The sequence below is a fragment of the Muscardinus avellanarius genome (assembly GCF_963383645.1).
Source record: "Muscardinus avellanarius genome assembly, chromosome: 8".
Taxonomy (NCBI): domain Eukaryota; kingdom Metazoa; phylum Chordata; class Mammalia; order Rodentia; family Gliridae; genus Muscardinus; species Muscardinus avellanarius.
This window is the reverse complement of record NC_137794.1, coordinates 89909900-89926692: the sequence shown is the minus strand read 5'-3', so window position 1 is coordinate 89926692 and position 16793 is coordinate 89909900. Positions and strand designations below refer to the sequence as shown.

General features: G+C 44.1%; 1 protein-coding gene across 1 annotated transcript in view; it reads left to right on the top strand.

Annotated features, from left to right (window-relative positions):
- Window positions 1–4588: 4588 nt before the first annotated feature.
- The window catches only part of MAP3K5 (mitogen-activated protein kinase kinase kinase 5), a gene marked incomplete at both ends in the record, with an annotated part of 219913 nt that continues 207708 nt past the window's right edge, over window positions 4589–16793 (top strand). The window contains one exon of the mRNA XM_080700133.1: window positions 4589–5027. Within this exon, the coding sequence (XP_080556259.1) occupies window positions 4589–5027 (439 nt within the window). The remainder of the gene's footprint in view (window positions 5028–16793) is intronic.

Here is a 16793-nt window from a genome sequence, read left to right as displayed (position 1 = left end):
CCATTGAACTTCAGCTTTAGATACTGTATTTTTCAGTCTCGACGCTTGGTTGTTATGGATTCCACTTCTCTCCTCCTCAGTACCAGTGCACGTTAGTAATACTAGTGCTGTCTTAATGTCCTCGTGGATTGCATCATCTCTCTTACTTCTGAGACTGTGTCTTTTGCTGATTTTTCCCCTTGTTAAGAGTCACAATTTCCTTCTTGTTTGGCAAGTTTTGGTAGGATGCCAGATGTTATGCATTTTGTTTTATCAAACTCTATTTTGTGATTATTTCCTTAAATGTTATTAGGCATTTTCCTGGCAAGCAGTTAGTTCTTTATGGGTGACCTTTCTTGTTTACAAGCTTATCAGACCAGGTTTAAAATGACCTTTACTCTAGAAATAATCTAACCCCACTTTATTTTCCTTTTTTGCAGTACTGGGGATGGAACCCAGTGGCATTCTACCTCCCAGCTACACTCCCAACCCCATTTTTTATTCTTTATTTTGAAACAGGGTCTCACTGAGTTGCAAAGGGCCTCACTCAGCAGCTGCGCCTGTCCACAAACCGAGATCCTCCTGTCTCCACCACCCAAATGCTGGAATTACAAGGGTGCGCCACCACGCCCAGCTAGCCCCATTTTTAAGTTGTGGCCTTCTGGAGTCCCTTTCAAATGCTCCATGGATTCAGTGAGGGTCTTTCCACTCTGGCCAAGAAAGGGGAGACAGTGCTGGGGGGGGGGGTCAATTATCCATGAATCTGTGTCCTCTGGGAGTTGTTAATTTAAGAGTTTCCTAATACTTGTTCTGTGTCCAGAAAATGTTCTTGCCTGAAATTAATGAGGTTTTATTCTACACATGTGCAAAATAGTACTCAGCTAAAGAGTATTGTGTGCGGATTTCTGGAATTCTTTTCTGCTTCTTCCTCTTGGACAAAGAGTCTCTTGCATTCTAACTGGCTCGGCCTCCACAAATTCCAACCATTGCTATCATCAACCAGGGTTGCTGACTTTTCTTGGGGTTCTCTTTCTCTGTATCATTATCCAAAAATTGCTTTCAAACAGAAAGATCACCTCCCTCATTCCCCCTTTTTTAGGATTCCTAGTTCTGTACTACCTGTTGTCTAATTTTTGAAAACAAAAGGAATACAAAAGTGTATATAATGTGTTACCACTTTTTTCCCAAAGAAAGTGGGATAAGTGGGATACATACATGGGTATATAATAAAAAGTGAAAATATAACACATTGCTTTAAAATAGTTATTGGGATTTCTGATTCCAGATATAAAAGAGAAATAAAATCTGGATTATCCTCAGTTTAAATAACTTGGAAATTTGAGGGGAAAATGGCTTTATATAGAAATAATTAATAATTCTTTTTATAGCTGCATAGTACTCCATTTAGCAGGGTATATCAAGTGTATTAAGCTAGTCTCTAAAAATGAACATTTGAGTAATTTTAAGATTTGCTACCATTTTTATTGCCTTATAAAATGTTGTCACACATTTTTACTGTATCTTTGAGAAAATTTTATAGAAGTGGGATTGCTGATGCAAGTGTATATATATATATATATATATATATATATATATATGTGTGTGTGTGTGTGTGTGTGTGTGTATATATATATATATATATATATATATATATATATATATAATTTTTCTAGATATCAACAAGTTTACCTTACAGGTTTATATTTTATCCCAGAAATGGAAGCATGCCTACTTTCCTCCATTTAGCCATACAAATAAAGCATGTTGTCAAACATTAGGAATTTTGCTAATAAAGTAAAAGTAGAATACTGGTGTAATTTTAATTTTCACCTATCTTATTAATACAGTTGAGTTTCTTTTTATATGGGTAAGAACCAACTGTATTTCCATGTTTATAAATGCATGTGGATTTCTATAGCTTTTTTTTCTACAGGACTTTTGGACTTTTATTTATCTTAGAAACTTGAGCTATGATATCAGTTGCAGGTGACATCTTATTTGTTTAGTTTCCTTATGGTGTCTTTGCCATGTAATGACTTTTAACTTTTTAATCATTTTATTCTATATTTTTCATACTGGGGATTCCACCCAGGGACATTCTACACTGGAGAGGTATTCTACCTCTGAGCTACACCCCATGCCCCTTATATTATTATTTTATTTAGTTAGTTATTTTGGTGGTACTGGGAATGGAACCCTTCTATTTCTGGGTTACACTCCCAGAACTATTTTATATTTTATTTGGAAACAGGGTCTCTTAGGCCAGCGAGGCTGGCTTTGAACCTGTGCAATCCTCCTGTCTCCTCCTCCCAAGCGCGGGAATTACAAGCGTGCACCACCATGCCTCACAAGCCCCTTTTATTTTGAAACAGGGTCTTGCCAAGTTACTGAGGTTGGCTCCATTTGGCACAGTGCATATCCAGCAGGACTTATTTTTATGTTATCAAGTGTATCCATTATTTCCATTTTCTTTTTGATAGTGAGGGTTGAACTCAGGCATTCTACACCTCTGAACTACCCACAGCCCTATTTCTATATTTACTTTGAAACAGGGTCTTTCCTAGTTGATGGAAGTCTCACTGTTTGCTGAGGCTGTCATGTGCCACTACCCCTGTCTCAATTACTTTTATTTTTATTTCGAGTTCCACGCCTATTTTTTCCTCATTCCAAAATTGAAAAAAAAATGCCTATACAGTTATTAAGTACTTCAAATAACTTTTTTGCAGTTAGATCTCTTTTCCATTTGGAAGTTCTCACACCCGGTGGATGGTGTGAGAAATGACTCTGGTTTTATCCATATCTTAATGTTGGGTAACCAGTTTCCTCAGACTCCTTGCCTATAAAGATGGCAGACAAGATGCGAACATAAAACGGCATAGCAGTCGGCACTTATTATTTTTCAAGTGTAATGGCCTTAAGACATTTGACCATGTCATTTACTAGAAATTAAGGCTATTATCAGTGACAGTAATGGTCAGGAACTTCGGCTGCAGACAGTTTTCCAGGGTCTGTAATTTGTTTCTTCAGGCCACCACTGTTTAGGGAGTAAAGTCCCAAGAGAGAAAACATTATCATTATTTGGAAATTATCAATAGAATGCTATGACGATTTAGTAATACTGCGCGTCTCTGGCCTGAATATTTGTATCGCTCTCCCGAATTCATATGTTGAAACTTAGTTGCCAGTGCAACAGTTTTAGTGGGGCCTTGGGGAGCTTGAGATGTAGTTCGCATTTCGCATTTATTCCCCCTCTTTTTTTTTTTTCATATGACTCATTAATCTTGACGGGGGAGTCCGAACCCTGTGAACTCTACTTTATTCCTTGCACACTGAGCTAGCTTTCCTAAGATTCATGTGTAGCATTCCGGAGTTCTCTGGGAATCCGCACATCTGCTGTTACTTCCCAAATAAGTAGGTACTTGCCAGTTGTTCATAAAACAAATCTAGGCATTTCTTTTCCATGGTTTGATTTTAAAAATAGAACGAGGCACTTAAGTTTCCTGTTTGGTCTTGCAGGTGATAATCTGCTGCCCGTCTTCTCTGTTAAGTCTATGGCACACCTGTGGGGGGGGGGGATTTCACCTTACTAGCCGACATGCTAAATCCTACCACAGTGGTAGCTAATCGATGACTCATTAATGATAAGAGCACTATCGGAAATTTTAAAATAAAAAAGTGCCTGCCCACCGGATAAATTTAGCCTGCCTTGTGCTAAGTTTAGCGCCACTGTGGCTCATAAACCCCCTTCCAGTTTGGGACCCGGCTCAGGGGCGCTCTTTGGCTCTTTGGCCGCGCTCGGGGTCCCCGGTGCGCACGAGCCAGCGAGCCCGGGCGCGCCCGGAGGGGGGCGCCGTGGCCGCGGGGCTGACTGTGGCCCGGCGGGTGGTGGCTGCACAGACTTTTCTGCGCCGTCCTGCAGCGGCGTGCGCTCCGGGCTGGGGCTCGCCGAGGTCTCCGGGGGAGGCTCGCGGCGCGGTGGGCTCGGTCGGCGCCCGGGCTTCCCAGCAGCGCCCTCCCCCGGGGCGGGTCCCGGCGCTGGAGCCGGGACGAGTGGGCGGCGGGGGCGCGGGGACCGGGCGATCGCGGCGATCGGAGGGGACCCGAGGCCGGGGAGCGGGAGCAGGGGGAGCAGGAGGGGGGGGGGACGGTCGGGCACCGGAGCTGCCGCCCAGGGAGGCGGGTCCTGTCGGCCGCCGCGGTTCCGGGACGCAGCCTCCCCTTTGGGCCGGCCCGCCGCCCCAAGGTGCTCGCCGGGCAGGTAGCGCGGCACCCAGAGGGCGCCCTCGCCGCCCCGCCCCGCCGGGACGGAAGGAGCCGGGCCCGGGCGCGCGGACCCCGAGCGCGGCGCCCTTGAGCCGCGGCGCCGCGCAGGTCGCCCCCGGCGCGCCCGGGCGGAGGAAGCGCGGTGCCTCCCCGCGCCCGGGGCACCCCGCGGCGGGCGGGCGGCGCGGCCACGGAGGCGCGGGGCGGCGGGGCGGCCGCGGGGGACCGGGCGCCCGAGCGGAGGCGGCGGCGCGGCGGCGATGGCAGCTGCCTAGCCCGGCGCGCGCGGAGCAGCCCCGAGCTGTGGCCGGACGCGCGGCGCCCCGGCGGGGCCCGGCCGGCAGAGATGAGCGCCGAGCCCGGCGAGGGCATCACTTTCTCCGTGCCGCCCCTGGCGCCCGCGGGCGGCGGCGCCTTCCCCGAGGGCGGCAGCCACCGGAGGGGCGGAGCGGCCCCGGCGGCCGAGGGCGAGCCGAGCCCCGGGCAGCCGCCGCCGCCGCCGCCCGGCAGCTTCTGGAACGTGGAGAGCGCGGGGGGCCCGGCCGCCGGCCCCGCGAGCAGCGCCCCCCGGTGCCGGGGCAGCTCGGGCGGCGGGGGCAGCCGGCGGACCACGGTGGCGTACGTGATCAACGAAGCCAGCCAGGGGCAGCTGGTGGTGGCGGAAAGCGAGGCCCTGCAGAGCCTGCGGGAGGCGTGCGAGGCGGTGGGCGCCACGCTGCAGACCCTGCACTTTGGCAAGCTGGACTTCGGCGAAACCACGGTGCTGGACCGCTTTTACAACGCAGGTGAGTGTGCAGCCGGGTCGCCGTCCTCCGCGGGCGGGGCCCAGGTTCGCTCGGCGGCTCTTGGGGCGGGGGCACTTGGTTACTTTTTTTTTTTTTTTTTTTTTCCTGGGCGGGAAGAATGCTTTCTACTTCTGGCCCAACCCTGGGGGCGGCGCGCGGCGCTGCGGGACGACTCCTGGCGGCCGCCCCTCCTGGGAGAGTGTGTGTACTTGGGCAAGAGTCAGTGCGTGTTTGTGCAGGAGACCTGTGGACCTGCCCAGGCCCTGGGTTAGAGCGATCCTGTCTCAGGAACTGTTGTTCAGCCACGCAGGATCCATCACTCCTCCAATCAGCGGGTCTGTTCAGCTTCTATTAAGTTTGCCCTCTATTTTCCTTTTACCTGTCACCGTGACCCTTTTAGGTGACTTTCTCCTTGTCTCTGTGTAGTTTTGGGAAGCGCAGAATTGATGATTTATGCCACGCGCCCAGCTGCACAGAGAGTGCGGGTGTCAGAACGTGCATGTCATCTCCCCAGCTCGTTTTGCCTTCAACAAGTGGTAGTGTCTCGAATTCCCTATCTCTTAGTAATTCGGACTTTCAAATGATTACTTCCCAAAGTTATAACATCTGACTTAGACTGAATGCGTGTGAATACCTTTGCTTGGCTTAGGGTGAAAGATACCCAATATACTGTGCTGGGCTGGAAAACTGACATGTTTAGAACACCGATATGCTATCTTAATGACTAAGATTAGCCTGGCCATTGAAGTGATGAGTAGCATATAATCCATGAAAAATCTGTGTGTTTTCAAGATATCACAGATTTCAGAAAGTGTTAGGCATTTTTAGTGACTGAAGCAATTAGCTGTTAACAAGTGTTGGGAATGATAAAGTGTTATTGACATTCACTTTAGCACCCTGTAATCCATTGTTGAGAGCCTATTTATTTTTATAATTGTGGGTGGGAAAACCTGGTTTAATGGTTTCAAAACAGTGAGTTTCTTGCATTTGTCATTGCATACAAGGTTTTATATTCCAATTCTCTACAGCCTCTTCAAAACACCTGAGCTAAGCTTATGTCAGTTTTGGCATTCAGCCCAAGCTGAATATTTTCAGAACAAGAAGAACTTCATGTTAAGGAAGCCAGACTAAATAAACGAGGACTTTCTGGTTCTGGTATTTTTTACAGTCTCTGTCTTCATAACTGAATACCAGTTTCACATATTATAGCTTGGTCCTTTGGGTCGGTTGCTATAAAATTATGTAAGCATAACTTTTCTAAAAATTATCACACTCATATTTTTGGATTATAATTTGGAAGACGCTTCAAAGAATTAAAAGATATGAAAGTAGCCAGCTGAATACTTGAGCCTTTTTATTACACTGATCGTTTGGGCCTTTTTTCCCAGGGCTGTAGAAAAAGAAAATTTAAACTTGAAACTAATTTGCAGGAAAGTTTCCACCCAAGGTTATTCTCCAAATAGTATCTCTTGGAAAGGGAGGGAGAAAGGTTAGGAAGGATACAACATTGAAACTGTATCTCATTTAATCCTCTGAACAAGCCTAGAAAGGAAGCACTTAACTTTTTTTTTTTTCTTTTTTGGTGGTCCTGGGGTTCCTGGAAGCCCTTCTACCTCTGGGCTACACTCCCAGACCTATATTATAGGTTTATTTGGAAACAGGGTCTCTTAAGCCAGCTCAGCTGGCTTTGATCCTGCACGATCCTCCTGTCTCCCCCTCCCAAGCGCGGGGATTACAAGCGTGCGCCATCACGCCCGGCAGCACTTAACTTTTTAAAGTGAGGAAACTGAGGAATCTATAACAGGCCCTTGGATTCATAGGTAGTGATTGGTCAGTACAGGATTTCACTTCTGGGGCTGAACCCTTAAAGGTCATGGGTGGTCCTGGCTGCCTGATTCTCAGGATCCAGGGAAGCTCCCTGTCTTGGGAATCAATGGAGACCTGGCACAGATTTTAAGTGGCATTTAGGTGCCCGGAGAGATAGTGGGAACTGCATGCTCTAGGGACACCCTTATTTCCCTGGGGACGCTGGCCACCCACCCTGCTTCTTTAGCCTAGGCAGATCCCAAGTCTATTTGGATGTCATCTCTGTGCCTTCTCAAGCACCATGAAGATATGATGGAATGAGAATAGTATCAGTTGCATCCAAACCTTTGTTCTAAACTAAGTGTGGCAAAATTTGATGATTGTATAATTTATTTTCTCCTCCTTCTCCTTTGGTACTGGGGGCTGAACCCAGGTGTGCTCTTAGCTGCACCCACCCCAGACCTTTTTATTTTTTATTTTGAAACAGGGGTTTGTTAAGTTACCCAGGCTAATCTTGAACATGGTCATTCCTCCTGCTTCAGTCTCCAGAGTAGAGTAGTTGGAATTACAGGTGTGATTACAAGTGTGCAATACTGTATCCAGCTATAACTTATTTTTCCTCTGATATCTAAAAGAGGGGTTGTGCCGGGTGTGGTAGTGCACGCTTGTAATCCCCGCGCTTGCGAGGCTGAGACAGGAGGATCACACAGGTTCGAAGCCAGCCTCAGCTACTTAGTGAGGCTCTCAGCAACTTAGTGAGACCCTGTTTCCAAATAAAATATTAAAAAAAGGTCTGGGAGTATAGCCTGGAGGTAGAAAACCTCTGGGTTCCACCCCCAGTACCACCAAAAATAAAAATAAAAATAAAATAAAAGAGGGGTTGCCTGTCTGCTACCAAGGGCTGGCCAGCACTTTCTGTCCAGGACCAGACAGTAAATATTTTAGACTTTGTGGTTCTTGGAGGTCTTTTACAACTATTCCGCTCTGCTGTGAGAGCAGCCATAAGCAGTATCCCCTCAAACAGATGGTCATGGCTATGTTCCAATAAAATTGTATTAATGAACATTGAAACTTGCATTCCATAGAACTCACAAGATATTATTTTTTTGCTCTCTTTTAACCATTTGAAAATGTAAAAAGAAAACTTTTTTGTGTGTGGTGCTGGGGTTTGCACTCAGGGGCATTCTATCTCCGAGCTATACCCCAGCCCGATATTTTATTCTTTATTTTGAACAGGGTCTCACTAAGTATCTGAGGATGCGAACCTGTGATCTTCCTGTCTCGACCTCCCAAGGACTGGGATTACAAGCGTGCATCACAATGCCCAGCTAAAAGAAACCATTTTTAACTTGTAGGTTGTACAGAAGCAGTCAGTTGCTGGCCCGTGGGCCAGGCTGACCTTTTTCCCACCTCTTGCTCTTGAAAGTTGAATCATTATGCTCTAGTGAGAAGGACTCTGCTTCTCTAGGTAGAGCTGTTTTCCTCCCAGCTCTGCTGTGAGTCACAGAATCCTGAGAAAGGCCCCTCGTCTCCTCCAGTGGTGATTCTTCACCTATAGATTTAGCCAGGGGTGGGAGGAGAGGGAAAATTAAATTTCCTTTTTTAATTTGTTTTTGTGACACTGGGGTTGGAACAACATTCTACCTTCAATCTGTACCCCCAGCCCTATTTTTTATTCATTTTGAAACAGGTTCTCAGTGAGTTGTAAAGGCCTTCACAAACCTAAGTAGCTGAGGCTGTCCTCAAACCATGATCCTCCTGTCTCAGCCTCCCAAATGCTGGGATTACAAGCATGCGCCACCACGCCCGACTTTTTAATTTTTTAAAATTGGTACATTATAGTCATACATCTTAATGGGGTACAAGATGGTAGAGGCACACATGCACACATCACTCATTTAGCCCTTCTCCAATTCTCACCCCATTCCCTTCCCCTTCCTTCTTTTCACCTTTGGCTTAGTGATTGACTTTGATATGTTTGTGTGACTTCCTTATTTAATGCTGTGAATTTGCAAACGCCAGACAGCATGGTGTGCTGGGGGCACAGCACTGAAAGAGGGGTTTCAAGGACTGGATGCTGGAGATCAGAGATGGCAAATGCCAAGCTACCACCACCCCTTCCCAGCTCCTCTAATTGACAGCAAGTCATTGTTTTCCTCTAATTTGTAATGAGTCATTTAAAAACACAGAAAAGGCCGGGCATGGGTGGGGCGTGGTGGTGCACACTTGTAATCCCCTTGCTTGGGAGGCTGAGACAGGAAGATAGCGCAGGTTCAAAGCCAGCCTTCGCTGGATTAAGAGACCCTGTTTCCAAATATATATATATATTAGGTCTGGGAGTGTAGCCTGGAGGTAGAAGGCCCCTGGGTTCCATCCCCAGTACCACTCAAAACAAAACAAAACAAAACTCAGAAGAGAATAGAGGGTTGGAGTCATTGGCATTTGAGATTACCTTCAGCTCTTCAATTCTGCACTCTAAAGTTTCAATATTATTACTTCAAGGGAGCCATTTCAGTTTTGTAGAGATTCATGAACTGCATGTATTATATCTCCTGGTCCCTTCCCTCTCCACCCCAGGAACGTAGAATTGTCGGAGAGGGTGAACTCTGTGCTGTAGCTGTCACAGAGCCTTTGCGAGGCTGGCACAGGAGCCCTGGGCTCCCAGGACACAGTTCTAGAACCAGAGAAAAGGTGGGTGGGCTCAAGGGTAGCTTCTCCAAGGAGGTGACATCTGAATCTAGATGGAAGGGGAAGAGGGAAACCTACCTGGGCTCATCAGCCTAATGGATAGGATAAGAACTTAGAGCATGGTGATATTTGATCAAACTTTCCCCACATATGTGTACGGTGTTTTCATAAAGAACACATTGCAGCTAAGCAGGGTGGCACACATTGTAATCCCAGAGACTCCAGAGGTTGAATCAGGAAGATTGAAAGCTCGAGGCCAATATTGGACAACTTAGCGAGAGACTCTGTCTCAAAAATAAAATTAAAGGCCGGGATGTGGTTCAGTCATGGAGTGCCTTTGGGTTCCATCACCATTGCTACCAAAAAAAAAAAGAAGAGGAAGAAAAGATTTAAGTTATAGGTTTCCACTGACTTTCCCAATTTGATTGTTATTTAAAGGAATCCTATTTTTTCATCAACTACACTTGTCATTCTGAGATGTGAAACTGATGTCAGATTAATGCTTTTATGGAAATTTTCTTCTTTACTTGTATAAGAGACTCATTCAGAGATGGCAAATGCCAAGCTACCACCACCCCTTCCCAGCTCCTGCATCATAGGCAGTGAAGTTCTGCCCAAGCTGAAAACATGTCAGAGCTATATGTTTTTTTTTTTGTGTGTGTGTGTTGGTGGTCAGACCCCAATTAGCCAGATTTTTCCTCCAAAAGTGTTTAATGAACATCAATTCTGTGCATATAGCTGTAATAGACTTATTTCTTCATTTATGAAAACACTACAATGTAAGGAAATTATATGCATTCTTTTATATTATGATTTAAGATTGCTGGCTAGAACCACGAACACACTTTTCAATAGAAACAATATTACAGATGGTATGGATTCTGATACTCTCCTATTAGAAGCTGTGTAAAGTCAGTATATGGAGCCCATTCACCTAAAATGTGCTCCATTTCTGAAACCTAAAACTGGGACTTTGAAGACACCTTTCTGGGCGTTAGTCAGTGGTTTTACTTTGCTGCAGCTTTGGGTAGCATCTTGGCCAGATGCAGGAGAAACATGTGCTCTGGTTGGTTGTGGTGGGCCGGGGTGGGAGCTGCAGGGAGGAGGCTGCTGAGTGAAATAGGAGGGGATGCCAACAAGATCCATGAACAGGGTTTCCTTCTCAGCCTTCCTCCCCTCCTAGCCTATTTTTGGCCTTGGACTTCCTGCTGATGTAAGACCAGGGACCTTGCTTGGCACGAGGCCATGCCACCGGCCTCCCTCTTGGTGGGCACTGGAGTCAACAGGCCACAGGCTTCCCGTTTCCCCACCACAGCCACCACGTCCGGGCCCGACCCACTGCAGATTGCAATCTCTCTCTCAGCCTTTCACCCTGTAGCAACAGTGGGGAATCGGAAGGAAGCACAGGCTAGCTGAAATTTCAAGAACCTAGCTTTTCTATTCCTATCCATACTGTGTTTACACTTTGCTTGATTTTGTGAGGAAGGGCACCTATTTGTGCCATTTTGCTGGAGAGGCATCTGGCCGTCCTGTGCTTTGGCTTTTCTTGCTTCTAACTCAGGTTCTGAGGACTCCCAGTTTTATTTGATAAAATAAAACAAAACATAACCCTGTGTCTGAGCTATCCAGACTGAGTTCTTGAGAGTCTTCCATCTGACTTCTGTGTTTCTGCTTTCAAATCCGGTTGAAGCCTTCGTATATATAGACATATACTTTGAGGGAGATGATGAAGTCTGCATTTCCTTAATAATCGTTTCCACGAACTAGTTTAAAAAAAAATTCAGAGACTGCCATGTGCTTAGCCAGCATTTTAATTTTTTCCAGGTAAGGATATTAGAGAGAAAACTCAACAACCAGCTACCTATTATGGTGATTTCTTAAAAAGGAAGGTTTTATTTTTGGATTTTGAAGAAGAATGGGGAGGGCATAAACTTGGAATAAAGGATGGATGGCTCTTAGCTGGGTGAAGTGGTGCATGCTTGTAATCTCAGTGCTTGGGAGGCTGAGTCAAGAGGATTGCAGGTTCCCTGCCAGCCTCAGCAACGTAAGGAGATCCTTGGCAGCTTAGTAAGACTGTTTCAAAATAAAAAACAAAAGAGGTGTGGGGGGGTAGAATGCCTTGTGTTTCATCTTTAGTACAAAACAAAAAAGGTAGCTCCTTGCATATGGTAAATGTATAAAAAATTCAATATTTATTATTCATTTCCCCCTTTTCCCATGGACAAATGAAAACTTTATCATGCCAGTCTGTGGAGCAGTGTTCGCAACCTCTGATCTGAATCGCTTTACAGCCTCTTTCTACATTATAGGCACTCTACTTCTCACAAGAAACAAGCCTTAGTCAATGTATCAAAAAAGCAAACAGAGATAAGTTTATTAAAAAACAAAATGGGGCTTGGGTGTAGCTCAGTGGTAGAGCACTTGCCTTCTATGCATGAGGCCCTGGTTTTAATCCCCATGACCACACCTGCACAGTCAAGTAAAACAAAACAACCACCTCTGGCTAGGAAGGGATTCTTAAGTGTGCCAGTAGTGTCTCCCACGTGGGTTTTTGCTGAGCCTTTTACTTCTGCTAACATAGCATGGGGCAGCTGTTGCAAACCCAGATCCCTGGGTTTCCTATTGCTTTCTTGAATAACTGGTCAGCTGAGGCAAAAATTATAATTTTTCCAAACAGACTTACTAGAATATTTGGGAAAGGAGAAAGCAAATCTAAAAAGAAAACTTCAAAGTACAAAGAAATATTCATTTTTAAAGTGTGCATTTCTTACCCAAAATAGTTGGCTGCTTGCCAGGCCCTAGAGTCCTGGTTTTTTTTTCTCAGCTTGGTCATCTTTGGTCTGTTTGAAGCATCATTAGTTGGCAGAATGAGCTGGTTCCATCTCCAGGTGAAGTCTATTTGTAAAGTGCAGCATTATCTGACCAGTACTTTTGACTGGTGCCAGCCCAGTCGCCTGGGAGTTCTCTGCAACAAGTCGGTTCCCCTCTGGTGGCTACAGGGTCTGTCCTCTGCTTCCTGTTTCAGAGGCTTGGTTTGAAGCCTGATCAGTTCCTGTTTCTGGTTTGCAGGACAAAGTTGGCTCATGGCTTCTCTGTAGATCAGGGGGAGACTGACAAGCACAAAGTTCAATGAATGGGCCAGTCTTTCTACTGCAGAGAACAAGCTATGTCTACTGTCCCAGTCATTCCCACATGTGGTTTCTTCAGATGCCACCCCAGATCAGATCAGGAAAGTAGGAAACCACAGGAGAACGCACCTTTGGCCAGCAACTCCAAGGCCCATGGTGTGCTGTGAAGAGCCGGCCCTCCCAGGAGGCAGAGCATCTAAACACATGTTCCCCTTCCCGTCACCTGCGTGGCCCTCACCAGGACTATGGACTGTGCAGCAGCTCTCCCACTCCCCTAGGACAAGGGGACAGTTGGGAATGTGGGCAGTGTGGTGGTGCTGGGCAGTGCTGCAGGAACCCGCAGTTCTATCAGGGAGAAACTGCAAACCACAGCTTGGGGGTATGGGGTACCTTTGTTCTTTTTGGTGTTGACAAACCCAGGGCCTTGAGTATGCTAAGCAGGCACTCCACTGGTGAGCCCTAGCCCCAGCCTGGGGAAAGTACAGCTCGGACACAGCCTCGCCTTTTTGTAATTTGGATATAGGTACGTGGGGGAAGCTGGCTATATTTAAGAAAGATAACTTATTTTCAGGGAGCAAAATTGAAAATTGCAAAATGTTATTAGTCGCATAAAAGGAGGGAAAAAATGAAGGCAAGATGATAAATGATTTCCAAATCCATTGATTATTCTAATACACTGCTTTTTTTTCCTCTTAATATACTTTTATGGGTGCATTGTAGTCTCACATCATAATGTATTTCAGAGTGATAGGGACATGTGGTTTTAATGTGTTCATGTTTTTTCTTGCTGGAGATGTTGATTAGAGAAACTGATCAAAAATGGAAAAGGAAGGAGGATGTGAGATAAAGCTGATTTTCAAATTCTTGTCTTAATTGTTCCAAAAATTTAAGTAAGTACTTAACATTTTATGTGAGTTTTACGGCAGGGTCCTCTCCACCTTTTAAAAATTAATTAATTAATGCCAACACTAGATAAAATAATTAAAGAAATAGACCATAAAGAAGAAAAAAGAAGATGACTTCAGAACCAGAGAAGAGATGAAGTTGATCAGCGGGGCATCTAAGTAAAGAAGAAAAACATTATACCAAACAAAAGATAGAACACAAAATGACAGGAAACAAAAATCATATTTCAATAATAACTCTGAATGTCAAATGACTTAACTCACCAATCAAAAGACATAGACTGGCAATGTAGATTAAAAACATAATCCAAATATATGCTGTTTGCAAGAAACTCACCTTACAGCCAAAGATATTCATAGACTGAAAGTGAAAGGATGGAAAAAGATATATCATGCCAATGGGGACCAAAAACGGGCGGGAGTAACAACACTGATATCCAACAAAACAGACTTTAAGCTAAAACACATCAGAAAAGACAAAGGAACAATCCACCAAAAATATATCATGATAGTAAATATTTATGCCCAAATGTGGGTGCAGCCACATTTGTAAAACAAACCCTCCAGGATATAAGATCTCAAATAGACCCAAATACAATAATATTGGTAGACTTCAACACACTTCTCATTCCACTCGATTGATACAGGGCAAAAGATGAGTAATGACTCTTCAGAACTAAAGGAAACTATAAACCAAATGGACCTAATAGCCATATACAGAATAATTCAACCAGGAACAGCAGTATATACATCCTTCTCAGCAGCCCATTGGAACTTCTTCAAAATAGATCACATCCTGGGCCACAAAGGAAAAGCACCAGCAAATTCAAAAGTTGTAATATAATTTCTGCATCTTTTCAGACCACAATGGAATGAAAGTAGAAATCAACAACAGAAAGATAAAAAGGCCGGGTGTGGTGGCGCACACTTGTAATCCCCACGCTTGGGAGGCAGAGACAAGAGGATCACGCAGGTTTGAAGCCAGCGTCGCTGGCTTAAGAGACCCTGATTCCAAATACATAAAAAAAAAATAGGTCTGGGAGTGTATCCTGGAGGTAGAAGGGTTTCTTCCCCAGTACCACTAAAAAAAAAAAAAAAGAAAAAAAAAAAAGAAAAAAAAAAGAAACTATTTAAATACATGGAGATTGAATGATATACTATTGAATGATGAGTAGGTAAGATCACAAATAAGGGGAGAAAAATAAATTTCTGGAATTAAATGAAAATAGAGACACAACTTAGCACAATCTATGGAACACTTTGAAGGTGGTGTTAAGAGGAAAGTTTATAGCATTGAGTGTCCATATAAGAAGAACATAGAGTTGCCAAGTAAATAACCTAATGACACATCTCAAGGACCTAGAAAGACTGCAACAGTCTAATCCTAAAGCCAGAAGAAGGCAGGAAATTATTAAAATCAGAGGATAAATAAATGAAATAGAGAACAAAAAAAAACAATTCAAAGAATCAACAAAACAAAAAAGATGGTTCTTAGAAAAGATTAATAAAATTGACAAACCCCTAGCCAACCTAACCAAAAGAAAGAGAGAATCAATTCAAATTATTAAAATCAGAATTGAAAAAGAAGACATCACCACAGACAGAGGAGAAATTCAAAGGATTATCAGAAACAATTTTGAAAATTTATACTCCAATAGACTGGAAATCATGGAAGAAATCGACCGATTTCTAAGCACATATAGCCTACCTAAATTGAACCAAGAGGGCATAGCAAGCCTAAACCAACCGATAGCAAGCAAAGAAATAGAAACAGCAATAAAAAATTCTGCCATCAAAGAAAAGCCCAGGCCCTGATAGGTTTCCAGGTGAATTCTACAAAACCTTCAGTAAAAAATTAATTAATGTCTCTAATTAATTAATTAGTTAATTAATTAATGTTTACTGGGGATTGAACCCAGAAGCATTCTGCCTCTGAGCTGCCAGCTCTATTTTTTTTATTTTTATTTTGAAACAAGTTCTCACTAAGTTATGAAAGGCCTCACTAAATAGCTGAGGCTGGCCTTAAACCTGCAATCCACCTGTCAGCCTCCCAAATACTGGGATTACAAGCATAAGGCACCACTTCCTGCTTTTTTTTTTTTTTTTTTTTTTTTTTTTTTTTTTTTAAGAAAAGAGCTGGGACTGGTAGCACACAGGCACCTGTAATTCCAGTAGTTGGGAGGCTGAGATAGGAAGATTACAGGTTCGAGGACAGCCTCAGCAGTGTAACAAGATGCTTAACAACCTAGTGACACCCTGTTTGTAATTAAATAAATAATAGGGCTAAGAGTGTAATTTGGAGGAAGAATGCCCCTGGGTTCAATTCCCACTAACAAAAACAAAAACAATACAAACCCCATAAAAACTAAGATATATAGCCGAAACTACATCGTGACATTTTTCTTAGGGGAGACAAGAAGAAAAAGAATTTAAATGTTATGAGCATCTTCTACTTAATAAACCCAGAGCAGAGGAGACTGTGTAACCTAAATGCCACAGAAGCTGTACAGAGTAGCAGTAAACATTCCATTCCAAGCAAACTTTCCTCTTACCGTGGTTAATCAACAATGAGGAAAGCAATTGCCTTTGGTATATGATTCATACAGGAAGGAAGTTATAGTCCTTTGTATAGGGAGTCCCTAGAAATGATTGCACCAGTTATTCCAGTACTTTCTGGCACTCTTAGCCTCTTCTATATCTTTGAACTTTTATTCAACATAACAGCGGGAGAGCGGCACGAATGAGTTTCAGGGACCATTGCGCCATCTGTCTGACCCCAAGCCATATGAAACCAGACATTTGCCAAGTCAGAAAATTCTCCCTGCTTTAAAAATCTTGATTACTTTTATTTCTTATTTTTAAAAAGTCATCTAGGGCTCTTGTCTGTCAAATGCCTCTTGATGTCACACTCAGGCTTTCTTATATGTTTATCATGACAAACATTGGTTTAGAGCTGGTACATCTAGGGCCAAGAGTGTGATTCCTGCCTTCAGGGACCATGACTTTGCATCATCTCATTCGCTCTATAAAAGAAGTAGATGTAGCAGTGCTGTTATCTATGTTTTATAGACGGAAGGAGGATGTGGCTCGGTTGGAATCAATCCAATGGCTGAACAGGTATCAAACTCAGTTCTTCTTGACTTCCAAATAATCCAGGTGTTTATTCCACTATACTCCTTCCTCCCCCATGAACAGCACTTAAAATATTTGTATTACTATCAGTTTTGAACAACTTTATC